This window comes from Plectropomus leopardus, chromosome 7 (assembly GCF_008729295.1).
Source record: "Plectropomus leopardus isolate mb chromosome 7, YSFRI_Pleo_2.0, whole genome shotgun sequence".
Classification (NCBI taxonomy): Eukaryota; Metazoa; Chordata; class Actinopteri; order Perciformes; family Serranidae; genus Plectropomus; species Plectropomus leopardus.
In genome coordinates, this window is record NC_056469.1 from 3,479,117 (window position 1) to 3,507,079 (window position 27,963).

At 38.7% G+C, this 27,963-nt stretch overlaps 1 protein-coding gene across 1 annotated transcript in view; it reads right to left on the reverse strand.

The window, feature by feature from the left end:
• The window catches only part of cdk14 (cyclin-dependent kinase 14), a 229,031-nt gene that overhangs the window by 64,582 nt on the left and 136,486 nt on the right, over window positions 1-27,963 (reverse strand). The window contains exons 11-13 of the mRNA XM_042490904.1: window positions 15,174-15,237; window positions 6,879-6,927; window positions 888-1,027 (exon numbers count right to left, since the gene is read on the reverse strand). Of these exons, the coding sequence (XP_042346838.1) occupies window positions 888-1,027; window positions 6,879-6,927; window positions 15,174-15,237 (253 nt within the window). The remainder of the gene's footprint in view (window positions 1-887; window positions 1,028-6,878; window positions 6,928-15,173; window positions 15,238-27,963) is intronic.

Here is a 27,963-nt window from a genome sequence, read left to right on the forward strand (position 1 = left end):
GAATCAATATATCAGTCCAGATCGATGTATAAACACAGACGCATATTTGCAAATCTTAGGACAGTGAAGGAATGACTTGCCTTCATTGGTTGCACTGGTTAGGTTTAGGCGAGAGGAGTGAGATAAGTTTGGGTTAGGGTAAAAATGCCAATTTAAGCCAGTTGGAGGCTGTGTAAGGCAGATCAAGGTGGGCTATTCCTTCACATCATAGGATTCTCCAATACGTTCTCATCTCATCATCATGTCGTCCCTTTGCAGAGGACTTCTTTGTCTATATATTACGCTTTAGGTATCCTTCTGCATCTACTGTTGACGTTCCAGGATGCTGCTACCGTTATGTCAACATGAGCACATGGTGATATCATGCTGCACGTGGTTATGTTTGAACAACAAAAGCATATGGCAGCCCACGCCGGGGCGTCAACACAGCACATACTGACATGGATGGTTAGGATTAGGAAACAAGGGGGTGGTCAGGTGTAGAAAAATACATTCAGGCAGGAAGGGAACACCAGACTCCCGCATGAAAGTCAAGGGTTTGTTGGACCAATCCACTGCGCATCCCACTCACTCTAAAGGCGCCCTTGTGCTTGTAATTTTACAGCATTCCAATTGCAACAGGTTCAGTCCAGCCACATTCTAAAGTGATGCCGCCAGTGCATTAGGCCTCCACACTGACCATGACCTGTTCTGTGGCCGTGTTCTCAGCTGATACCGTCCAGGGGCGTATCATATGGAAGTGAAAGGTGTCTTTTGGCTTCAAGATAGTACGCTGAAAGCACTGTTGAAGCGGCGCTATTTGAATGAGAGTAGGCTGGACTCGCAAATTTGCAGCTCACACAGGTGGTGTAAAGAGCGACATTGATGTGTGTGTTTGTGTTACGTACTGTCCTGCAGCTCACAGAGCCGTGGAGGAAGGTTGCTGAAGTATTCGTGATTCAGCGCTGCCTGGGCTGACAGCCGGTTCTTTGGGAAGCACTGGAGGAACCTGGAAGCCAACTCTTCGGCGTGGTCCACATAGCCCAACCTGAAAACACACCAACACACATTATCAGACAGAAACAGGCATGTACAAGCTATACAGAGACACATCAACAAAGAGCAGTCAACATATTAAGAGCAGAGAAACCCCTCACCTTGACTTCATCCAATAAAAATACAGAGTTACCTTTCATACATTCATTCATCCCTCTGAGAAAGAAACTCACTTTTCCTCCAATTCACAGAGCTGCTGACAACAAAAAACAAGCTTCTTAATTATGCTGAAGGTTTGCTGACTCGAGAGGAAAAACACTTCTTACGCATGCACACACACACACACACACACACACACAAACACACACACATTTACACCTCTCTGCTTTGAGCTACTTCACACATGGTGACTGGGTCACTGCGAGAAATAAAAAGTGTTCATTAAAGCAGCAGCTAAGACGGAAGCAGTCTATATGGGTAAACGTGTGTGTGTGTGTGTGTGTGTGTGTGTGTGTGTGTGTGTCTGAGTGTGTGCTCGTACTGGGAGTCACTGAACTCCTGAACCAGCCCTACCTCGTGGCGCCGAGGGGGAGAAAAGATTGAAAATAAACGAAGAGCAACAAATTCAGTCAGTAATTAGGCATCCACTGCATTAAATAAACATGATGTTATTCAGCACAGCTCGCCGGCCCGCCGCCCGCACTACTCAGAGTGCTTCTCATGTTCTGCAAGCTTCTCATGGTTGGCTCCCTAGTCAAGCACTCTGACAGCCACTCCCATGGCTCTCAATGGGGATCTCAGCTCGACTTATCAGCCGAGAGACAGAGGAAGGATAAATCTCTGTTCAACTCATCAACGCCACTCAGTAAAGAGGCAGAGATAAAGTTAATGAAGTCCATCAGGGCCTCTTCTCGCCTCTTTCTCATACAGCTGGAACATTCTGTGACTCCACAAGAAAGTTTAAAGACAAACTAGTCTTTGTGTGAAACTATACGGATGGTGAAAGGCCTCCTTGATTAATGGTTTAATCATAAAGGGTTTTTAAGGCCAGTGCTGCCAATACCGGATCTTTAGTCTTAAGCAGCTGTTTAATATTTTTAAGTTAGGTTTTTTTATTGAAATGCAAGAGCATCAAAACCTTGACTTTCAGTTTGAGGTGAGAAAAACCCAGAAACTTGAATAATGGTGAGTTTGGCTCTCACAAACTGCTCACTAGTCGCTGTTCACTCTTTGAGCGTTTCATGCTGTTGCTATTGCGACAGCGGCGCATGTAGATGCAGCAGCCAGTACTTTTCAAATTCTTGCTACCTTTTTACTATATTTCTCTGTTTTTTAGATCCCATGGCCCCCTTCTGCTGAAGTACAAAAGGGGGAGAGAGAGGGGATGACATGCAGCAAAGGGCTGCAGATTAAAGTCCAACCCACGGCGGATGCAGAGACAACACCGCCTCTGTAAATGTTGCGCCCGCTCTGCTAGGTGAGCTACTAGGCACTACTTGAGCCATTGTGTTAATTGGAGTTACTGTACTTTTTCTTGAGTTTTTTCAGTACTCCACCAAACACTTCAAAAATGTTAGTCTAATGACAGCATTTGAGGAAAGAGAAGGAGGCTGAATTGACATGATTCATCTTCTGTCTTCTGCAGTGAAGGAACTTTTACTTTGTCAAACCACAAGGGGCTATTTTTATTTATTCATTTTTAATTTAAATTTTCACTTGACTTTATAAAAAAGTTGCCAGGAACTTGTTGTGTATGATGATAAAAGTTTCAGTTTTGATTAAACATTTGCTTAAGGAATTTAAACAGTTTCATGTTGGAGTTTGTTATATTCCAAATTCTACATTTTCACAGAAAGATTTTAATTTTAATTGTAAATGGTATATCGGTTCGAAATATTGGTTATCGGTCTCATTGACCACTAATAATTGGTATTTGTATCAGCCCTGAAAAAAAAATATAGGTCGATGCCTGATCAATATGGAGACCATCCTGTGGTTACATACATGTGAACACTCACTGGACAAATTGTTTGTAGAAAGACAAACAGATGGACGATCAGTTTGCGTGTCAGGGTAAGCACTAGTCATTCTGTGAAAACATTGTGTAATGTCTCCTGTGGACTTTTGAAGAGCTTTGTCTCGTCTCAAAAAATAATCCCCAATGAGGTCATGCTGGTTATCTCAGTTTGGACTTGGAAAGTACAAAATTTTAACAAAAAACATGCACAATATGGATGTTCACATAGGTGGGGAGAGGCTAAAGAAAAAGGAGTAAAAAGTCTGGATATCTCAGAAACCTTGCTTTGTAGTTTCTCTGCAGGACAAACAGGAGGATGTGTGTAGGTGTGAAATCACTTGGGTTCGAGCACGAGTGTTGACGCGCACAGTACTGTAGGAGTGCATTCCTTCGTGCTATTGCTGTCAGCCAGGCCGAGTGAATAAGCGCACATCTGCAGTGAGATCGATGATATCTCCTAAAACTATCAAACAGCTCCAGGTGATGGCACATTCACAGCGGAGAGAAGCATTCCTTCTGCAGTGGTGCGTGGCCGGTGCTTTTTCATGGTATTCTATCAGGAAACTGCACAGCAGACCCGAGAGAGGACGGACAGAGGAAACCACCTGCCTGTGCTGTCCCCCCGCCACAGCACAAAGTGGCAGATCGGACTCTTTGTTTAAGCAAAGCAACAATCAGAAGCTGTTTTGTGATTTTTGTCTGAAGACATCTTCTGAGGAGCTTTCACCACGTCTGGCTCATTTGTTGATGAGGGTGAGCGTAACTTGGAACAGTGCAGGCAAACAAGCCTTAGCATGCACCTGTCACAGTGGACACATTGTGTATACAGCAGTGGTCGATAGCTATGAGTTCAGGAATGCTGGTTTGCAGATGCTCAATATGCAAAGTTTTAACATTTATCAAGTCTTGACACAAACATGATTTTGTTATTGTGTCTGGGTTGCTTAGTGACGACTGAACAAAGCGGTCAAAATCAGTATAGCACTCTGATTATAGCATTTTTTTATTATTGCCAAACGGACGTTTCAGGCCAGAAGCCCTTCTTAAGCGTGTTCATACAGCATTTATATGAAGAAAACCCACAGATGGAGTTAATTAGAAGTCCACACATGAAAAAAACCTCCAGTGCACGGAAAGATTTTCACTTTTATTTTGTTTTGAGAGGTGAAATGCTTGTGAAATGCATCTGAACACAGCACAAGAAAACTGATGTTAATGCAGGGTTGAAAGCGTTAACCCTCCGAAACCAGGAACGACATAGGTCTTTCACAAGCATTTAAATTGGTTTGATTTTTTTTTTTTTTTTTTTTTTTTTTTTTTTTAAAACATGACTAAAAAGGCAACGGACATCTTGGCAAGAAATGTCCCACAAACTGTAAAAATAAATAAAATAAAATGAAATAAAATAAAATACAAATTTAAAAATAAAAATAAAAAAAAATATAACGAAAGAAAAGACTAAAAAGGAGAGACAAATATTACAAAATAATTATTAGAAAATAATTGTTTGATTATAATTATGTATTTAAAATTTATAACGTACAATTTAAGCACGTATTTCAAGCCATTTTCTTTTTTCTTTTTTTTTTTACATTTTTGTTGTCAGTTTTGTGTGCCAATTTTTAGTTAATTTACTTGTAAATCTTTACTAATACCTTGCTAATTTTCATCAGGTTCTTGTGAAGTCACTCATTGCCTTCTTTCCATATATTTGAAAGAAATCAGGCCAATTAGCTCAGGTTTCAAAGGTTTAAGCATGTTAAGATTTTACTAGTGGCCCTCCAAAATAGACAATATAAACCTAAAAATGAGCACCATATGTCAAATTCAACATCAATAGTTGTATTACTACACCTGTCAAAGCACACAACTATGTTAAAAAAGCCCTAAATTGTGACCCATTTACTCAAAACATATCAGTCCAAGTTTTTCAGCTGGAGGAAGAAAAACAGCGCAGAGAAAAATGGCTGACAGAGAGCAGAAACAGGAGAGCAGCAGAGGGTGAGCCAACTCTCAGGGCACAGACAAAGTGAGCGTCTAAGTTCATATCAAATTCATCGTTCCCTGGCCCGCGATAAAAGGCAGCGGGGAGGAAGTGATGGTCATTAACATTCCACCTCACTTTCTTTCTTCACATTTTTATTTCCTCCTGGACTGGAGTGAGGCCAGGAGAGCGGGAGGGGACAGACCGGGAGAGAGGGAAGGGTAAAATCCACCTCCGCTCACTCATTCTACTCTGCTTTTCATTTGTCATCAAATGCTTCCAATAGATGCCTATAAAAGCTGTTTGCACAATAATGAATAACATCCAAAGTTAAACTGTTTTTGTTTCCAGTTGTTTGAAAATAGAGCAATAAAAACTGATCAAGGGATTTGAATTTGTTTTCATTTCCCTTACAAATTAACTGTCGAACCAAGCAAAGAAGCAACTTAACAAGGAATGGCACAACAAATGACAAGAAGATAGTAAAGAATTACAGAGAAATTTCCTAAAAATAAGCAATAAACAACAACAAAAAAAGGAAGGTAAAAGAATACAATTTTAAGAAACCCAAAACAAAAAAGGGAAATGGCCTGAAAAAAGTGCCAAAATAGATAATAAGTACGAATAAATAATAATTTATATTTTACTGAAACCTTATTGAAACTATATAATTATAAGTAAAAGTATAAGTAATTTTCTGTCATGAAACATTCATCTTCATTTCAAAGCCAATTTTCTCAGTTTTTAATACTAATAATTTTATATTTACAATTATGTTACAGAAAATAAATATATAAATTACATGCATATTCTTAGGTCATTTCCTTGTTAATTTTTTTTTTTTATTATTATTATTATTATTATTATTATTATTATTATTATTATTATTATTATTATTTTCAAGTAATTTCTTATAATTGTCTATCAATTTCCTGCTATTTTTTGGGGGCTATGTATTATATAGCTGCCTGTTGCCTCTTTCCCATGTTTTTGAAATAAATCACACCAAGTTTTTAAAAGGAAACAACATTTTCCTACATCTCTTCATCTCTTTTCATGGCTCCAGCTATCGATGATAACACTGCACTCACCAATGTAATAACTAAGACATCAGAACATGGTTACGTTGCTTAAAAACGTTATCCAGCTAAATTGCTGGCTTGTGTACAGCATATGAACCCGTTTTTAGAGATGTAGCCATGTTCCAAATCTCAGGAATAAAATAACGCAAATTAGAGAGATGGAAGTTTTGGCACATGATGGTCAGTCATTTCTTCCTCTCTAGATTACAGGCACAGTTGGGATTAAGGCCACAGATGACCCATGTAATTATTATAAATCACAGGAGGAGCACAGGTATTAGAGTCCTGTGTGATGAGGTTTTAGTTAGCAGGAATCGCTCCTCGGCTATACTTTGTGATTCCAGCTGATTAGACAGCTGGAGTTTTACATAAATCTCTTGCCTGGTACGGCTTTCAAATTCCCTGTGGAAACCAGACAGGCTCCCATTTGCCCTCTGTGCTCTCCCCTCCAGATGTGTGCCAGGGGCAGACAGTGGCACACATCTGGAGGGGAGCCCCGACTGTGCCACTGTGACCTTTTTCTGCTGTATGTGTCTGATGTCGCACAGCAGAATCACACACACATATGCTGCAGGAAGGCTGATGCTACAGGAAGAGCAAGTGAGGTGCAAAAAAAAGAGTGTAAAGAGAGTGTGAGCTGTGTGTTCACTTTCCATGAGGGTTTGCCTTTAAAGACAAGAACGAGGATTATAGTGTGTCAGCTACAACACTCTGTGACATAACTGTATTTATATATGCACAGATTATGGCGGAGACACACACACACACACACACACACACACACACACACAGATGCAAAACTTTGATAGAGTTTACTTACTTATTCCATGCTTGTCTGAGCTTCTTAGCGCTGTACACTGTAAAGCGGTCTGTAAGAGAAGACAACAAACCGACTGAATGAAGACTTGGCATCACATTAAATGCTGCAGTCACATGACGACGTTCTTCCGATCTCTACATGCTCGTTTGCTTTAAGGTTCGTAAAGTGGAAACCACATGGAAGCTACTAAGAGGATGGGTTGCATTTTAATGCTAAGAGTGTTTAAACAAGAGGTTGATAGCTGTTTCTAGTTTATTTATATGTTTATCTATTTTTCTGTATTTTCATCTATTATACCTTAATATGTAATCTAGGTCACACATGGACAGCCGATAACATCGATACCATATTACACTTTACATGGGAACAAAAATCGATTTTCTATGAGTGAATTAATATAAAATTCCTTACCATTGACCAACATTGACTTTTGCCACCATGTTTTTGCATTTATGATGTGAAGTTGGCGACTCGTGTTATAAAATAATGTTATCAGTGTTGGTATACTCACCTGGCATGCTTTAAGTTTGCCTGCTTGCTACAGCTAATAGATGCAGATACTAAAATGTGCAACAACTAAAAGTAAATGTTAGCTACTAGGAGCAAAATGACAATATATATTATTTTTTACCATTAATTTTTGACACTGTTTCCATGCTTTCTGCCATTTCTGCTGCATCACAACTCAACAACTCAGGTATCATTATTTCCCAATTTCCCTCTCGTAATTATGACTTTGGAGGGCTGTCCATGTGGTCATAACTCGTAAATACGGTAAATATGATATTTCTGAGGAGCAAAAGTTACACACATATTAAACTATTCCAAAACACCTTCAATCTAAACTCTAAAACACTGGCAAGTCAAGCCGAATCCCATCTTCAAATTAAATATTGGAAATCAGATATTGCACCTGCAGAGATCCAGACCATTATTTGAAACAAGCCGGCACAGAAGAGTGAATATCAAGAACAAAATTTTAATAAATTTTTTGCGATGAGTGTTGCTTTGTATTTCGTTATGTAAATTATGTGAATATAAATTTGCCAGATTAAGGAGTGGCTCATATCATGTTAGAGATGCTCTTGAGTAATTCTGCATGAACTATGTAGTTCAGCTCCAGAGCCAGACCACAATAACTTGTCATAATTTGAGATGAGTTTTGGCGAGACCGTCTCTCCATATTTCCTCAGCTCTGTTTATTATTCTGTGAGTGTGTGTGGCTCTGCACTTTTCTCTAAATCTCAGCCAAAACTGCCATGTGGACACACAGTCGGGCTGAGCTGCCAACCCACCGGCTACCACATAAGCTAGCCAGCCACCCAGTGAGGTAGTCCACCTCCCACACTGCCAGCCTAATCCTGCTTGCCAGCCACCCAACTGTCATTTCACTTTGAGCCTGCAGCAGCCTGCCAGCTAGCCAGCAGTGGGGTCCAGTCAGCCACCTCAGAGCCAGAGCTGGCCTCAACTGGCCGCACTGCTGGCGTCCAGAGGTGAAGGCTGCCAGCTGCAGAGCCCAGAAATAAACCGAGGGGAGATGTGGAGGTGAGAGGAGGAGGAACTGGTAACATGACAGACATGGCTCTGATCATTTAGATTCTGGTTACAGAATTAAACTAATCAGTTTAATTAAAAATTGTAGACAGATGTAGAACCACCATCACTTGGAACGTGCAAAAAGGAGTTGACCAACGAAACATGTATCACTGACAGAAAAGGATGTCATAAGGATAACATGAAAGTGTTGATTCTGCCTTTTATTTCATTTTATTTATTTTATTACTTTGGTGTTTATCCAGTTATATTACTTAACTACTTTATTTATAATAATAATAATAATAATAATAATAATAATAATAATAATAATAATAATAATACACCTCTAATAAATTATTTATGTATTTGGGTTAATTTATAAAATCTTATTATTACTATTGTTATTACTATTATTTATTATTATTATTATTATTATTATTATTATTATTATTATTATTATTATTATTATTGCTGTCATTGTGCATTATATTTTCTTTGTGTGACTGTATGAGGGGATATGTGTATACACACACACACACACACACACACACACACACACACACACACACACGCACACATAAATATATAGTACATTGATGTACGCATTTTGATATATACATTAAATCTCAATAAAATATTATTTAAAAAAGATCTTTCTGTTGGATGTGTTTTATATGTCATGTCAATGTTTGTAGACATTGCAGTTAATCAGTTCTTTTGTAATAAGGATGGTAAATGTGTGATTGATAAGTTGATAAGTTCCCTCTTACTATGTTTTTGAAAGAAATCAAGCCAGTTTGCTCAGGTTTAAAAGAGTTCATTTGTTTGTCCACTTCAACAAAAGATCCTAACTGACTTTGTATCGATATTGCTTTTGTGTATTTCATCACCACATAATGCTTTGTTTAGATTTTGTATCTATTTCTCGGATTGGGCTGACTTCTCAAATTTGCATTACAATATGTTTTCAAGCACTGATGCCATTTTATATCCTTATTTGTGAATATAAACTTGTTTTAAATGCTGGGAAAACACCTGTATGCTATTTCCAGGGTCAGTGTGGAGTAGCATGGTTCCTGTCCATATCTAAATGCCTGAGGTTCCAAAATTAAATACCTCTAAAGTCCTTGAACTTACTGTACCCACACAAAACACCACCAGAATTGGATTTTTGCAAAGAAACTAATCATGTGTCTCCCTTGACAGTCTGCAGACCGCCGTACAATCATGTATGTACTTGACCATACAGTATGTCTCTGCCTCTACAGCAATCTTACAGCCACTTTACTCAGTTAACCACAATGCACTGCACTTTAATACAGCAGATAGATTCATGAAGCACAGGGATCATCCGTTTTAACCCTTGAAACTTGGAGTAACATCACTTTTCTTGTGCTTTCTTGTTCTTTCAAAAATGTGGGCAAATAGGAAATGAGCAACTTGTAAAGAAATGTTCCATAAATTTCCCCCCAAAATTAATATGTTTTTTTTATATATATATTTTTAAAAAGCCAGGGAAAATGTCTAGGAATAATTACATATTTAAAATAATGTCAAAATATTATTCCATGTTTTTAAGCACTTTTCACAGGTCATAAACTTTCTTTTTTATTTTATTTTTATGTGTTTATATATTTAATATAATATTTTAATACATATTTTAAAATGTATTTATTTATATTTTTCAGGTAATTTTGTTTTACTTTTAAAAATGTCTTGCTAATTTTTGGGTCACTTCTGTCATTTCTTATAACCTTTCTCTTATCTTTTTTTTTTTTTATGAAGCCAATTTTTTCAGGTTTCACATGGTTTACCAAGTGAGGGGAGCCGCACTGTGCATTATTAATGGATGCAAAAGGCTTAGAAATAGTGGTTTTCAGTAATATGCTTCTTACAGCTAAACGGGGTTACAGGAAACATTCACATCTCACCTTCTTTTTCTTTAATCAGTTTTTTTTCTATCATGCATGAAAACTGTTTGTTGTTATGGCTTTCTGAGTGGTTATCTGTGAACAAAGGGTCTCTTAAAAATAGATCTCAATCTTGAGACCACTGAGATAATACTATATGAATGACATTTTTGTTTTCCCATTTTTGACCTTTGAGCTATAGATAAACATCATTTGCTCGAATAGTGTGTATTACATTTGAGTTATCCAGCTGGATTCTACTCTGGTTTTTGTTCACTTAGGAAACAAAACCATAATATTTGAATGGTCCATTCGCCTCCTCAGCAAATAGCGATGATAAAGATTGACTTTACAGATAAAAGTGGTCTGGCTGAGAATGCAGTGTTAAAGCCTGACCTACTGTCATATATCAGTAAGACAGTAGAGGAGAATTAGAGAGCCAAAGCAAGATATGAGTGTTAGTGAGGAAGTATCTGTGGAACCTTTTCAGAACCACAAAAATGTGAAAAATAAGTGGCGCCTCCAATATGAGGTCAAGCCACAAAGTCATGTCTGAAATCCAAACTTAAAGGGAAAGTTCAGCATTTTTCAACTTGGAACCACGTTTTTTCTTTTTTGTGTGTGTTGAAGTGACTAAAAGGAATAACAACTTTTGAAATTGGTCCAGTATTGAGCGAAACGGCTTTAACAGACTCTGAGCATTCGGACATGTTCACACTGTCATTTCACATCCACTAAAAGTGCTTGTTTTTGGCACTTTGTATTGGTATTTTAAGTGTCTGACAATATTGTTGAAAGGACCACTAATGACAAAACACCTTTTTGGTAAAAAAGTAAGTTCCTTTCTGTTTTACCACAAACAGCCTTGAAGTTGCTCTCGTCAAACACACCAGCCTCTGTTTAACTCTTTGAAAACTAGATCAACATCATTTGCCTTGTGTTACATGCAGGCACCTTCACACATATTTAAAACTTTGAACTTTTGAAAACTGGTTTGATTTCTTAGACTTGTGAGTCTGAGGAAGAGCATTTTGGCTCGAAATGTCACTTGTGATTGCAATTAAATCCTTTAATGGGAGCTTCCTGGTGTGCAGATATTTTTTCATAAAAGCTAAGGAAAAATGTCCAGAAAAGTAAATCCATAATTATCATAACTGTAATTAAAACTATTTTTACAGAATAATAATTTTGAAGAAGTTTTTCAGATCATTTTATTGTTTTATTTTTATTACTATTTATTTTTTCACTTTTTGTAGTTGTTTGGGGGTTTTTTTTTTTGTTCTAATTTTGACATCATTTTCTTGTCTGTTTTTTTTTCCCTTTTTTGAATTTTTTTTTTTACTAACTTATTGCTAATTTCTGGGTATTTTCTCCCTAGTTTGATCATTGCCTTTTTCCCATGTTTATGAAAGCAATCAAGCCTATCTGCCCAAGTTTCAAACCATTAAATAAATAGTCACTTCATCATTGTAAAACACACTTCATTTAAGGTCAACAGAAACAAAATAAATTCAGAAAAGCCTCTTGATTTGTCTCTCCACTGTTCCAACAATCACCAGCTCTGGTGTGGTTGGAATAAACCCTTAATTCACCCACTTTAATGTGGAAATATGCTGCCTCTGTTCATGCTAAATGCTTGTTTATTGAAATGGAGTTTGGTAGGTTTTGCAAAAGTGATTTGGGGGCTGTTTCTGGTTAAACAACTGCTATTCTTCCCATAATGCTGTCAGACACTTGTAAGAATAATCTGAACCTGTCAGCAGGCACTTCTGGGGGACTGAAATTCACAGTGGTTACATTGCAGCCTGCTTCACTGTTGCTGTCTGCAGCACTCTCGCTCAATACTGGACCAATTTCAAAAATTACTGTTCCCATTAGTCACTTAGACACAAAAACATGGGAAAATAGGGCACAGGGGAAAAATACAAAACTTACCCTTTAAGAGGTGTTTCTGCAAATCTTGGGTGAGGAAAAAAAAAAAAAAAAAGACAAATATTCCACATGTAGAAGTCATAGTGATGATGTGATGAATCATAACCAGAGGAGTGAGACAGTCACTGTGTTTTGGGAAAGAGTGCAGATAAGAGACAACTCAGAGGAGCTCAGTGCTGAGGAAACACTCCTCAGTCACAAGGAAGTTTTTCACACTGATGCAATACTGCCATCTGCTGCTCACTGCAGCCGCAGGACTCTGCTGAGTTTCACTGTGTGCAGCCAGGGATGTAATGTAATGTTATGTTATGCTGTGTTATGTTTTTTTTTTTGAGACAATAACAGTATGGATATTGGAATATTTGAAAGAACTTGTCAAATAGATATAACGAATAATATCTTAGATTAGCCTTTAAAACAGAGCAAAATCGCTTGATTTCATTCAAAAACATGGGAAGAGGGCCAAAAAATAAACAAGAAATTAGCAAAAGATTACAAGAAATTGACCTGAAAATAAAAACACACACAAAACCTTTTTTTCTATTTTTTTGTTTTTTGTGATAATGTCTAATAATTTCTTTGTCACCTTTTACTAATTGTTTTCAATATGTGGGATATTCCTTGTCAAGCTGCTCATTATGTTTTTTTCTTTAGTTTTGAAAGAAATAAAAATAAATTTCCTAGGTTTCAGAGGTCTGTACACAAGAAAACTGATTATGATCCAGGTGGTAAGGGTTAATATTACCTTTCAACAGTTATAATCTATTTTGTGTGGGGCAGCTGAATCCTTTAGTCATTTTGAAGCTTTATTATGCTCTGTGAGCACGAAGTTTTACCAGATCATCTGTGGTAACATCTCACTCTGTGCAGCCACAACAGCATCAGAGCTGTAGACGACACATGAACAGATGCATGCTCGGAGGCTAGATTTGGGCAAAGCTGCCCGTGTGTGTAGGTGTGTGTGTGTGTGTGTGTCTGTGGCTCAGACAGCTACACAGCTGTTCAATAGTGTGTGAGGCAAACAGGAGCCAACCGTTGCCATGGTCACAGGATGAGAGATTACATTTGTATGTGTTGTGTGTGCATGTGACCATGAGAGTCACCCCAGTTGGTCCCTAATTGGCCACTGGAGATAGGAGGCTGCGTCACGTAGCTTTGTGTTGCCTTGCTGCCCCGCGCCATCACTCCAACCCTCTTTATGTCCATCTTCGCCTGTACCCTCTCCTCCACTCTCTTTTTCCCCTCCATCAGCTAACACTAATCTGCGCTCCCTCTATTCATGTTCCCTCTAAAAAGCCCTAATGAGCTCCCAGAGGGCACTGCTGCCCTGGCAGAGCTGCCACACCGACTCCCCCTCCTCCTCCTGCTGCTCCTGCTACATTAATGGGGTACAGTGAGCTTTTGGTAGACTGTCCCATTGGCTCATTTTGACAGTCAGGTTTTGACTACCAAGTATATATAAACACACAGTATGTCATTGGGTCTATGTGTGCACAATATTAACATGTTAGCAGACAAAATAAGTGACAGTAGATTTAATGGCTTCACTCAAAAAGTGAGTTTTCTAAAGTGTGAACACTGGGGCCCCAAAAAAGCTGCTCTCCCTTGCAGCAAAATTGTTCCCAGTGGCCACTCGCCGTATTGCAGCGAAAAAATCCCCTGCAGCCCACAAAGCATTTTCCCCATAGAGCACCATAATTAACTGTTGACAGGACACCTCCAATTGCAAACAATGTCATTATGACTCTTTGTATTATGATTTTTTAAGCCATGTGTTGTTATATTTGTCAAATTTTCACGGGGTAAAGAAATGCGATTTAAAAATCCATCATCGTAATGTAAAGTCTACGATGCAAGATGGAATCTGTGGGCAGGACCAGCGGGAGAAACACTAGTGCGCATATTAGGTGGGCCGCATATCACAGATGTAGACCCAGATACAAAGACTGAAGTAGATTTGATAACTGTTGATGACCCACAGCGACTGACATGGCTGATTGAGAAAGACACATTTAAGTTAGCAACTTATTTAGAGAAAGCTTGGGACATGAGGAAGGAAGCATTGTTCCACTAGGTGCACAATGTAAATTTATTTGCCAATGTATTTATTCTATTATTATTATTATTATTATTTATTTAAATGTATTATATATTATATGTATTTTCTTTGTATAATTTTGTATCTGTTGTTCAGCTGTAATTATGATTTTTGGCCAGCAATACCAGAAGCTATCTTCATGTCATGATATATGCACAATATGTACTGTGGACTATTGTTTCTTTTGTTAAAAAGGTCTCATATAATCTCATGGGGGGTGAGCCACTGGATGGTGTGACACGAAAATAAAAGAATTCATTCTTTCATTGATTCATTTCCAGACGCTAGAGAACTTTTTTGGCAAATGCACCATCTTTGGTCCACCACGTAGTTATTATTACAGTCTATGTTAGCATGGAGCCTGCTGTCTTTTAACCCTTTAACACCTGTATCATCACTAATATTGTTGTGCTGTGTTTGGAGGCCTTTTGCAAGTGTCTAAACCTCTGACAGAGGAGAAATATTAATCTGGGGAAATATTTGGAAAAAAAGGCAATGAACAACTCAACGTGAAAAAAAAAAAAAAAAAAAAAGGAAAATTGTCCAATTCTTATGAACTGGAAACTAGCGTCATGCTAACATTTTACCATACAGCATAATCTGTTCAGTATAAAAAGGCAACATGCTAACTATTCAGTGGCTATTTGCCGTGTTTCGTAAAATCAAAATGGGTTTCTTGCACACCATTTAGCCAACACTGCGTTCTATTTTTTTATTTTTTATATTTGGTCTAGAGTTTAAGTAAAAGAAGTTGGTGATGGTTTAGAGAGTGAATGTAGTCACTGTTTGTAACGCTAATTATGGCATGAAAGGTCTCACCTGGTTTGAAGTGAGGCAAAGAGTTAACGCCGGGCCAGGTGTCCTCAGATGGGGTGCCGAGGACCTGAAAAAGACACCAAAAAAAGAAGATGAGAACAAGTTAAGTAATATATAATAATGATAATGATAATAATAATAATAATAATAATAATAATAATAATAAGAAGAAGAAGAAGCAGAAGAAGAAGAAGAAGAAGAAGAAGAAGAAGAAGAAGAAGAATATGAACTTTTTTTAGACTAACCAGCAGTTTTCAAATAAATGAAACCCACTTTTCGAATTTTTAATTCGCCTTCTGGTTCAGTGAAAACATTTGTCAACAGTTAGCATTAGGAGCTAACACATTAGAAAGCATTGAAATGACGTTAGCACTGATGAGGGAGAAACAATAATGAACAGTGATTATCACTGCATCATTTGATCACATGTTTACAGCCACTTTAGTTATTAAAGTTAAATATCAATGACCAACATGTATTAAAACCATATATCTGAAAAAGTGAAATATAGGACAGACAATGCTTGAGTGTCAGTAGTGATAAGACATATTTAAATGATGTGTTGCGATATTGCTTCCTAGTAGTTCAGTGCTGTGTTGGTATGAGCGTGTGAGAATAGGAGATACTGGGCATCATGATTGGCGGTTAAAAAAAGTTAAATTCCAGCACAAAGGCGTCCCGCTGCTTGTGCAATAGTCCTGATTAGTACAACTTTTATGGAAAGGTTGGCTGAGCTCTCATGCACGCAGCCTGAGTTTATGATGACAAAACCCAGAGCAACGGACATGCTTTCCACATGATCCATCACAGCTAAGCAGCATAATAGTTTCCAGATTGCCCCGCTGTCTCTGATCTGCAGCACACTCCTGCAGTAAAGAGTGGCTGCTCTGGATTTGCTGGATTTCTACTGTACTGAATTTGTTTCAGATTGTTAACATGGCAGAGAGACAAAGGAAAAGCAAAGGTTGAGGGAATCACGGTGCATGTTTCCATCACAGAGCGTAGACCACACACACACACAAATAAATCCCAAGTCAGAAAATATTAATGATGTATTTAAAGGGGAATAACCAAAGTGACTGACAAAAAGTTCAGAGTGTTGCTTGTCTTATGTTGGCCTGTCACAGACACAAACTGTAGTCAGGGCTGATGTAATAACAACAGATGGCACTAGAGCGCAGTACAGCACCACGAGGCCGACCTCAGTGAGACTTCAGTAAGAGCAGTCAGGACAAAGAGAGCTCTATGTGCTGCATTTGAAAAGTTCTCTTTGTTATCAATTTCATTTTTGTTTAGAGGTGAGAATATAATTAATAATTTTAACGTGAAAATGGACAAAACATTAAGCCAACCACAGCAAGGGGGTGAAATAAATGAATCTGTGTTGAAGGAATGCAGTCATTGTTAGTAAGTTATTAACACTGGTCTTTATTATTAATGCTTCTGTCAAACAGAACGTTTTTAAGGATAAGTATATGTCAGTGATGACGGGAGGTAAAGTTGAGACTGTATGAGAATTAACGCAGTGGTTTCTTTAACACAGTTTCCTTTGATTTAAAAACTGAGGTTCTTGAGAGCCAGTGTTATTTGGTTTTTGGGTTCCATTTGCATTAGCTTAATTTGAAATTAGTAAATTAATTAAAGCATGTAGCTTCTCCTAGAAATTCTGTTAAACCTTTTGAAACCTGGATCGACATCAGTTTTCTTGTGCTGCAGACGCCTTCAAGATTGTATTGTTTTCTTTCTAGTAAGTATGGGGAAAAAGGCAATGTCCAGCTTATATGCACTATATATATAAAAGGATGCTTTCTTCTTTTATTTGGTCTTTTTCCTAATTTCCTACTGTGCAAGATTTTCTCCACATACTGTCCAATAATTTTTCTATATTTCTTCCGGTAAAAAGACCACAATACACAGCATATGTGAATTGCAATTATCATGTACAAGTACAGTACATACATACAGTACCCATATAAGTGCTGCTGTGAATTTCCTTAGTGACGGACTAATAAAGTCCTATTTTACATCATGCTGCATGTGTTTCTGAAACTTAACTTAAAGTTACACAGATTTTGGTATGCACTAACGGTGTAAATCACTGGTTTCACCAGGATACAATTTTATATCGATACCTTTGACAACAATACAATATCTGCAGATATCACAAAGGGCTACAGGGCTGTCTGATTTGAAGACAAACTTCTCCCAACATCCTCAAAACGTGGATTAAAAACAAGATCATTTCACTTAACTCAATAGTAACTGTCAAGGATCATAGACAATACAATTGTCTTTTGTAGGTCACATTTCCCCCACATACACAACATGCTAAAGTTATTAGCATATACCTATGGCATTTTACATTGCAGAAATTAGCTTAGCAGCTAACAGGCTTTCACTTTTCTCATAACTTAACCAGTTCACTATTATTTGTGTTTTCTCTTCTTTCTTTTAGTCCCGGCATCTCCTGACAAAACAGCATGGATGATTTTCAGTCCACATGCACGTTTTTTCAGCCAACATTGTTGAAACAGAGCAGCTAAAGTAATGTTAACAAGAAGTCAGTGAAGTGGCCCCGCAGGTACATCGTGTTTACACATCACGCACCCTGTCTGTTGACTCGCAGTCTCTCCGAAAACAAAACATTTCCACACTGATGATTTATTCCTGAGTAAACAGCGTTTTCCTCATCATCTTTCTCTCGGCTGCTCACCTTCATCTGCCTGACACTGTGTGACGGTGACGTAGACTTTCAAAATAAGGGCGCGCCCAAAACAGGATGATATAGATCGATGTTAACACTTTGCACTGATGTTACGTGATCGTTGCTCATTAAATCAATATATCGATGCAGATCAATGGATTGTTACACCTCTAGTATGCATATTATCAAGCATTATAGAAATTGGTGAGAGAGTGACTCAATTATCTTTTAGAATTAAATACAGCATGTTCAGATATGAGAAAACCATCATCTCAGAATCCCTGAAATACTAGACTATATTTTCGTAAAAGCTTTGAACAAATGCTGGATGCTCTGATGCTATATTTACCTTGAACCTGCAGAACTCCCATAGGACCATCAAAAAAAGTACGTAACAACCTCACAGCTACAGTGGATCTTGATTTGACTGCACTTCATTTTGCACACTTCTCTCAAGCGACACGTTGACAACTTAACACTTTGAAACCTGGATGGATATAGCTTTTTTGTGCTGCAATCACACACCTTTCATAAACTGTATGGAGGGGAAAAAACTATGAACTTAGAAAGAAATGCCCCGCTAATTGCAAGAAATTAGTAAAAGGTGACGCACTCACATGAAAAAAAAAGTTTCAAAAGGGAAAGATTATTAGAAAATGATAGAAAAATATGAATTGGAATAATTTCCAGATATCAATAATTTTATACTTCAAATTATGTTGCAGAAAAAAATATGATAGACAATTCATATTTTTCAGCACATTTATTAAAAAAAAGCCATTTTGTTTGTTTTTTTTAAGTGTATTGTTATTATTTTATTTGATTGTATTTTTTTAGCTTTTAATTTTTTTTTGTTGCTTACTTTTTAGGCAATCGCTTGTAACTTTTCCATGTTTTTATGAAGTTGTTTGCCTTCTGCCCGTTTTTAAATAAATCAACCCACTTTGCTTAAAGGGTTAAAGCCTGGCATGGAGGCTGAAAGCTGTTGCTTCTTTGTTGGTCATGTTGTTTCAGTGGTCAGCTCTGTCACCTTATAGATGTTGACTGCAGCCTTTCTCTCTCCATATCTGTGGTGGTTTTCTGTCTCTGAATACCTGCCACTGATCCACCATCAGCATGCCCAGATGATAACAGAGGAGTCTGTGGACGATTGCCGAGGCCAAGTCGACATTCACACCAAAATAACATTTACTGGATACAGTGGCAAAGCATGGAAAAGGGAGATTACAGATAAACTGTGCGCTGGCTGACTGTCACATCAGTGTAACCTTCCAGCCTGGATTAGCAGGATCATGACAGGACGGCTGAGTCCTCTGCACACAAGGGCGGGCGCGATGAGTTACAAAGGAGGAGGAAACATTGTGTTCCAGAGCTGCAACATCCCTGCACATCCTGACAGCAGAAGAAGCTCAACACAACTGCAAAACCTATAATTTCCCAACGTTTTGTCGCACACGTCAGCAGATAGTTATAATGTCACAGCTGCTACGCCTGTTAATATCAGACCAGCTATTTGACTGAGCAGAAGTCTGACTGTGTTTGTGGATTAAATAACACACTGCACCGCATCAGATTCTAATAACTATAATTATACGCCTTTGAAAAGGGGTTAATTAAAAGATCTTAGAAGTATTTTTCACTGTTACGTTCTTGCACTGGCTGCAGAGAAAGTTGCTCCACAGATGGACAGTCAGTCCCCATAAGCTCAAAATTGATCGATAGATGAATTGCTTGAGCTCGAAAAAGTTCTTGGTAAATGATATTAATTGTGTACAGATGAGAGCAAGACTTCCTGTCATTTTCATTGAATCCACCAACAAATTATCTAAGTACATACATTCCTTTTAATGACAGAGGTTAGGACATGGACACTTTTTGTTATTTTTCTGCATTCAGTGCAGTCAGAGGCAATAATTTAAATCCAGTGACAGATGAGAATTCTGTCTCTCTGTTTGAACAAACATCACAACAAAGTGTTGTAGTTGCAAATCATCTGACGTCAAAATTATGTCAGAGAGAAGATGAGGAGTTTCGTTTTGAAACAAAATTTTGAACCGAGCCGTGTAGGTTTGAAAAAAAGCTGACCTTTTAGATTGATACAGACCAATTAATCATGACTCCATCATTTACTCCAGCCTCCTCTTGGACAGTGCCTAAGCGCCATACTTTGATATCCTGGGAGTGAGACCAGTCTGCCTTTTAACCATTAAAACAAAGCTACCTTAACAAGGTTCCTAATAACCTCAAACCACAATCCACCAAGTAGTTCTTGCACCTAAACCTGACTAAAACTAAGCTGTGGCAGATCAGGAAACTTTGGTTATAGGCACTCCCAAATGATGAAAAGCTCTGTATTTGTCATTAAGTTTGAAGGAGTGATCTGGAGGGAGAGCACATCTCCTCTAAACATCCAGAGAGTAATTCAAAGCCTTTCTACAACATGATGATGATGGAGCTGCACGCTGATAAAGTTCCAAAAAATGATGGAGGAAGATAGAGTACAAAGCAGCTGGAGTAAATGATGGAGTCATGATTAATTGGCGATCTTATCTACCTTCAATTACTTACTTTTAGAGATAATTTATTGTTGGATTCAGTGAAAATGACAGGAAGTCTTGTTCTCATCTGTACACGATTAATATCATTTACCAAGAAGACAAACTTTTTTTAAACTTATTGTCCATGTCCATAACATTGCAAGAGAAGTCACATATCATTACTCAATGGAAACGCAGTCTTCTCGCAATTGTGTTTTATTGACATTTCAAAAATATTGCCTAAGTTATGCTCAAATCTGTAATGGAAACCCACCTACTGATGGGGGACAAAATCCCCTCCTTTGCTGAAAACATGGATTCAAAAGTACCTCTGAAGCTAATACGAAGCTTCAGCAGTCTAAATTAGACAAACAAGCGGATTTGAGTCGATGTTCATATTGGAAGCTGACTATTGATCTAAAAAATAGTTACCTTTAAAGTACTTTAAAGTCTCATGTTTTTTTGTATCCTCCTTATAAGAATTTCTGGCTCTTAAGCAATGTCATGCTACTCTTGCCTTTGCTTCAGACAGACACGAGTCATAGTTCACACTGCTCCTCAAAATCTTCAGTTAAATGTAAAGACGACGTGTGTTTGACTTTTGAACAGAAGATGCTGATGCTGTCATTTAATTCCCTCCTCTTTCTGTTCCTACATGGAAAAAATCTCTTTGCTGATGCAGTGAATTCCCAACGCAGCAGAGACGGGGGAATGGACATATAAAACGGCATGTTGACAGGGAGGACATGGCGGCCCCTCAGGGATGACACGGCTGTGTCTGTATTCATCTCACAGTGTATGTGAGTGTGTGTGTGAATGGAGGGTGTGTAGAAAGAACGGAGGATTAGAGAGAGAAAGTTGTGCCTCAGAGGAATTCCTGTGAGGTCACAGGTCATGACCTTGAGCTCTGCATGTGCATGCTGCTGGACGTACACACTGTGACCCCTCCAAACCGAGTTACAGACCACCCACAGAGCCAGACACAAACAAATACTATGTCTGACCTTCAGACAGGACCCCCAATATTTATGTTGCCAGAGAGAATGAAAAGATTAGAGAGACCTGGGAAGTCAGTGTACTGAACGATAGACTCATCACAGTGAGGCAGCTGACACAAGGAGCCTCAGAACAATGTAATACTCATCGGGCCTCATGCAAGAAACTATATGCAGACACTTTTTCTGTTATTTTTAAGAACTACTTGTTCTTGTTTTATTAGCACCCAACATTTTCTTATTTTTGCTCTTTCTTTTTTATGAGTGATCAAGAGCACTCTCACCAATGTAAGAGAAAAACATCTTTGTGGTTTTAACAGTTTTAAAGCCTCTAGAAACCCAAATCACCCAAAACGTTCTTCATATGTAATTTAGGGTCTTACATGTTTAATAAAAAGCATTAAAGATTATCGAATTTGAAATTTTGACAATTTAGTTTTCACAGTTTCCTGAGGCTGGTTTGATTTGGGCGTGGTTATCCCTGATCCATATTACGTAATATGGATAAAGACAATCAAAAGTCAGGAGTCACTTGATACATGATACCCTTCCTGCTTCAGCTGTACCTTAGTCAGTGAGCACTAGGGAGATTTTTTCGCCTCCAGGGCCAAAGTAACTTCGGGGTTAACTCCCTTCACTTTGACCAGCAGCTAGCAAAACACTGGAGCTGCACTTGGTCTTGAGAAGCAGTAGCATTTATTAACCGAAAACTGTGACTCACACCATACCATAACTGCTAAACTGACCACTTTTACTGCTCGGTGAAGACCTGTTTCTCTGCTCTGCTCAGTACACTCCGATGTATTCACTGACACTTGTATCACCCGTTTACAGGCTTTCGCTCGACCACTCACACCACAGGCTCTCACATGCACACACTGCCCTGTTTCTAAAGGAGCCACTTAAAACACTAATTTAACATGCCACATTGAAATCCCTCAGCGTCCCTTTCAATACTGTAGATGTAACGTAACCATATTTGGCAATGTCATTCGCCAAATATGGTTGTTGACAATTGACAAAAGTGGGATCTGAGATGTGTCAATCAAAACATGTTCTGCCACGCCCACACAGTCTGGAGAAATGCTGTTTTCCTCAAACCAGCTGTTTTCAACTTAGTTTTCTAATAGTTAGAAACATTTATTTTCACTCAGATTTTTGTAGCCTGGCCAATTATCGGGCTGATATTTAGTATTTTGCTGATTAACTGTATCGGCTTTTTATTTTAATGGTCACCGATAAAATTAATTATTTAAAAAGTGCAAAGAAAGTGTCAGCATGAGAGGAGTTTTACTTTGTAAGATCTCAGGAAGCTATTTTTTATTTATTCACTTTTTATTTACATCTTCACTCAACTTTATAGAGAAAAGTTGCTTGGAACTTGCTGTATATGATATTGAACATTTTAGTTTTGATTAAACCTTTGCTAAAGGCATTTGAATCAAGTTTTGTGATAGAGTTTCTTATATTCCATATTCAAAATTTTAACAGGAATATTTTCAATTTTACTGTAAATCCATATTGGTTACAAATATCAGTTAACAGACTCATAAAATATTAATAATCAGTGTCTTTATCGGCCCTGATAAACCAATATCGGTTAACCTCTATTAACGAGACACTCAACTTCGATATAATATGTGCATTCTTACTATTTCAAGCTACGTTTCCAGAGGCTTTAATACTGGCAACAGTTATTTGAATTCTATCCTGCAGGATTCGAAGCTGTCTGTAGGGGGTCCAGGTTTGTAACTTGCATTTGCTCCCTCAGAGATCAAGCCCTTAATCCAAGCAGAAGTACGAGTAGTGACCCCGGCTACAGCTGAATCTCACCCCTGCCTCATCCACATTCTTCCCCTGCTCTGTCTTTGTCCTAACGCTGACCCTGGCCCTCATCTCCTTCTCTTCCCTGAAAATCCCAGTCCCACCCCTCGCCTCTTTCCAACCTCGCTCACAGCCAAACAGATTGGGGTCACCTCCAGGCAGGGGTCAAACGGATCAGAACCAGAGCCAAGTGGATCAGCTGTCTCCCGCTGCGACGGGTGGAATGCGTTCGGTAAGCCCCGACCATCCTGTCTGCGTTTCAGCAGATGGATGCTCATGTCACTGACACAGCGGCTGTCGCTGAAATGGTATTATTTATCTCCCCAGCAGCCTCTCGCGCTCTCCTGAGGGAAGATCAGCTTGCATGAACACTGGCTTACTCGTCATAGCAGGAATACACTCTGAAAAAAGTGGGTCCTTTAGGGAGGAAATCAGTCTTTGCACCACCATGCATGACCCTTCTGCTGCTGTAACAGCCCTGCTCTGTAGCCTATCGCACCGTGTTCAAATGGTTCTACTGTAAAGAAAGCTCTTTTGGAAAGGCTCCTTATATCATTATAATCTTTTAAATTTTTTTTTAAGTCCATGTTTTCTTTACTTTTTCTCAATCGACATACACAGTTGTTTTACAAGATTATCAGCCTGGCTGATTATTGGGGCTGATATTTGGCATTTGCCGATTATCTGTATTGGCCTTTTTACAATTTTAATGATCACCAATAACATAAATTAATTAAAAAAGTGCAAAGTTTCAACATGGGAGGTACTTTAATTTTGTAAAAACTCAGGGAGCTTTTTTTTTTTTTTCCATTTAAACTTTCACTTGACTTTAGAAAAAAATAAAAAAAGTTGCTGGGAACCTGCTGATGATGATATGATATGATGTTGAACATTTCAGTGTTGATTAAACATTCGCTAGAGACATTAAGACAAAGTTTTGTGTTGGAGTTTGTTATATTCCACATTCAAAATTTAAAAAGGAATATTTTCATTTTTATTGTAAATGCAAACTGGTTCCAAATATTGGTTATCAGTCTCATTAACTATTAATAATTGGCATCGCTACTGGTCCTGAAAAAACAATATTGGTCAACTTCTACGGTCTATCGTCAGCAAATTTGCCACTGAAAAAAGTCCCAAATAAAAGCTTTTTTTTAAGCCATTGTTGAATTACATTTTTTTTAAAGCTACAGTAACTAGGTGTTTTAGTTACAGGGTAGAGAGGTCAGATATAGTGTTGTGATATGGACAAACGTATCTTTTCATGGGATTTGGGCAAACATAAAGAATCACCAGTTTTACCCTTTGATTTTCACCATTTAAGTCTATGACTAATTGTTATGAAAGAAGAATAAACATCATGCGATAGCTTGGTATAACCACACATGACGTTCGGCTGATAAGGTCTATCATATTGTCAGAACCTTAGTTAAGTGTGTTAGCATGCTAACATTTCCAAATTTGCACTAAATATGAAGTAGAGTTGAGAGCAAGCTGCAAACTCCTAGGCTGATAAACGAAGCTAACATAGAAGTGCCAAAAACAGTTCCTCCAGTGGCCACTAGAGGCTGGCCCCAAGAGCGAGTCAGTCCCCAGAGACCTCCATGTTAGAATGTCCAACTTACCAGCAGAAATTAAGATGTTTACAGCCTGGCACAAAACAGTTTTGGTCTCTAATGCTAATGTCAACATTCATGACAACTGTAAGCCGGTTAATTTTTATAGAACTCAACCGTTTACATTTTATTAAAGCCTAAGAATATGCATAGCGTGGCCACTTTTGACCATCAGTTGACAAGTCACTACCACATTGCCTCTTTAGGCTCGTTTTCAAAAGAAATCAAATCAATAAAAACATCTTAACTGCTTTAATGCCCAACTCTGATTACTGACAATAACCGGATTTTTGTGATCACATAAACTTGTCAATGTGTTGGTGTAAATTATGCACAGAAACGTTGGCCGCTAGATCCTCCATGGCTGTCAGATTGGCAACGCTCATATTTCACCACAAACAGCTGTTTCAGTCACACTAATGTAAGGAGGCAGCTCGTTGTCTTTTTAGTAGAAACACACACACACACACACACACACACACACACACACACACACACACTGGTACGCCAACGCACTCACCTCTGCCTGACAGGCTATTTCCTGTAGATAGACCTGTCCATATTCATAAAGTCCCTCCAGTGGACGTAATCTTTTGTGTGGTGACAGCTAGTTAACCAGCTCGCCTGAGCCGGGCCTCATCCGGCACGACTTTAATCCACACAGGCATGCTCAGAGAGTGTGTGTGTGTATTTGTGTGTGTGAGCGGGTTTCACACACACACACACACACACACACACCACACACCACACACCCACACACACACACACACACACACACACACACACACACACACGCACAGAGCCATGTTAATGACTATCTAAAGAAGAACACAGACTGTATGCCTGTGGATAAGCACAGTTATCTCATTACTAAAGACACCAGCATGCATGTGACACAGACTCTCTGATTAAATAGAAGCATGTATTTACGCCTGACATGCACACGCGTCTCTGAAGGAACGGTGAACAGCCCAGGAAATGGCACAGCCTTAATGCTGTCAGGGATAATAACTCTGCGGAGGTGTGATATCAGAGGGAAACTGGCCTGTGAAAAATGTTTTTGAACAAACAAGGAGAGAAGAAAAATGCTACTTTTAATCATTTATTTTCCACAGGAGCCTGGTTCAATGTTTAATAATTGTTTATGGCCATTAGGGTGTAAGGATCCATTGATCAGCATCAATAGATTAAATGAGAAACGATCACATAACACTGATGCAAACATTGATCCGTATCATCCTCTTTCGGATGAGCCTTTATTTTGAAATTCTGTGTCACAGAGAAACATGATGAGGAAAACGCTGTTTGATCAGTTTGTTTTTGTTAACAGACAGAACGCATGTCATATGTAAACAAAAGCCAAACTCAGGAAACATGACATGCCAGGTATCTCACCCCGCTAACTTCTTGCAGCAGCATTAGCAGTTTTAACAATATTAGTATGAAATAAAATGTGCATGCAGGCTGAAATTCATCACTGCTGTTCTGTCTGGAGATGCAGTGAGTTAAACCAGCGCTGAGTAACAGAAAGCATAAATGATGCATGTAAATTGGTAAAGTTGTGAGTAGAGAAAAAGTCCGCTAGCCACTAAACTAATATATGCTATGGTTATCGGTCTCATTAAGTACTAATAATCAGTATTAGTATCTGTCCTGGAAAAAACAATACTGGTCAACCACGATTAAAAAGTTAATTGCAGGGATGTCCGGTGGCTGAGTGGATAAAGCAGGCGCCCCATGAATGAAGGCAGTGTCCTTGCCGCAGCCGCCTGTTCGACTCCCACTTATGGCCCTTTGCTGCATGTCATCCCCACTCTCTCTCCCCCGTTCACGCGATAGATCTGTCCTATCTAATAAAGGCTAAAATGCCAAAAAATAATCTTGAAAAAAAAGTCAGTTGCGGTTGGAATAAAAAAGTTCTTGCAAGTTTTCCTTTTGGCCATAGGTACTCTGAATGTTTGGTCAAAAGGAGTAACTAAAACAAGTGGTGAAGGGGTTGTGAGGGCTCCTCAGTGATGCAGTCTGCTTTTCTTTGTACCGCCTTACTGTAAAGCTCTGAGAGCTGGTGATCTTAGCTGCCTGTTTGATGATTCTGGTGAGTTTTTCTTGCTTTTGTTGCTCTTGGTGACAAAGTTGTACAAGAATGCAGTGTTAAATGTGAGGACTGATTCAAAGAGTGACCAGTACACTGTTTTCTAAGTCGACATCTACTGCCATTATTATTATTAGTCATGCCTCCAATATTAATATACACATATGACTGTTATCACCACTTACATAAGCTACAATATCTGCGTGTAACATTGCGTGCTATCATAAATGTCTATTATGATTGTCACTGTCATGTTATTGTTACCATTATTGTTGATGTGCATTTCTCTCCTTCCCTTCTCCTCCCACTTTTCTCTTCTCTCTTTCTTTTTCCTATATATCATTTTTTCAGCTGCTGTAATTGTTTTCTATGACATTTATTTCACTTCTGTCTGTCCTGGAAAAGGGATCCCTCCTCAGTCGCTCTTCCTGAGGTTCCTACCATTTTTTCCCCCCTGTTATAGGGTTTTTTGGGGGGAGTTTTTCCCTAGATGCTGTGAGGGTCTAAGGACAGAGGGATGTCATATGCTATAAAGCCCTCTGAGACAAATTGTGATTTGTAATAAAGGGCTTTATAAATAAAATTGACTTGACTTGAAAGTCTTCTGTATATTTAGCAGCAAATCTTGAAGAGCTGGTTACCATTTGTCACTAACTTAGCTCCAAGTTCACACTTTGAATCCTGCACTGAGCAGCAGCACAGTTAACAACCCTTGTTTTTCCGCATGAATTGAAACGGCCCGTTCCGCTGTGGGTTCGGCTCGCATGAGAAAAAACTCCAGGCCACCATGTGACATTCGGGCTCTGCAGACTCCGTGTTCAATGTGCCGACTCAACTCCTGGCAGGGTGCCTCTCAAACAGTGATGGAGGCTGACCTTTCGCTTCCTCTCTTCAAACAGCATGGCCTTTAAGATGCCTCTGACTCCGCATAATTCATTGATGGTGCCCTTCAACATGAGTCTCTGCGGCTGTGCATCCACACTCTGACCCGCCTGACAGCCCGGCAGCAGACACGCAGGTTCGCG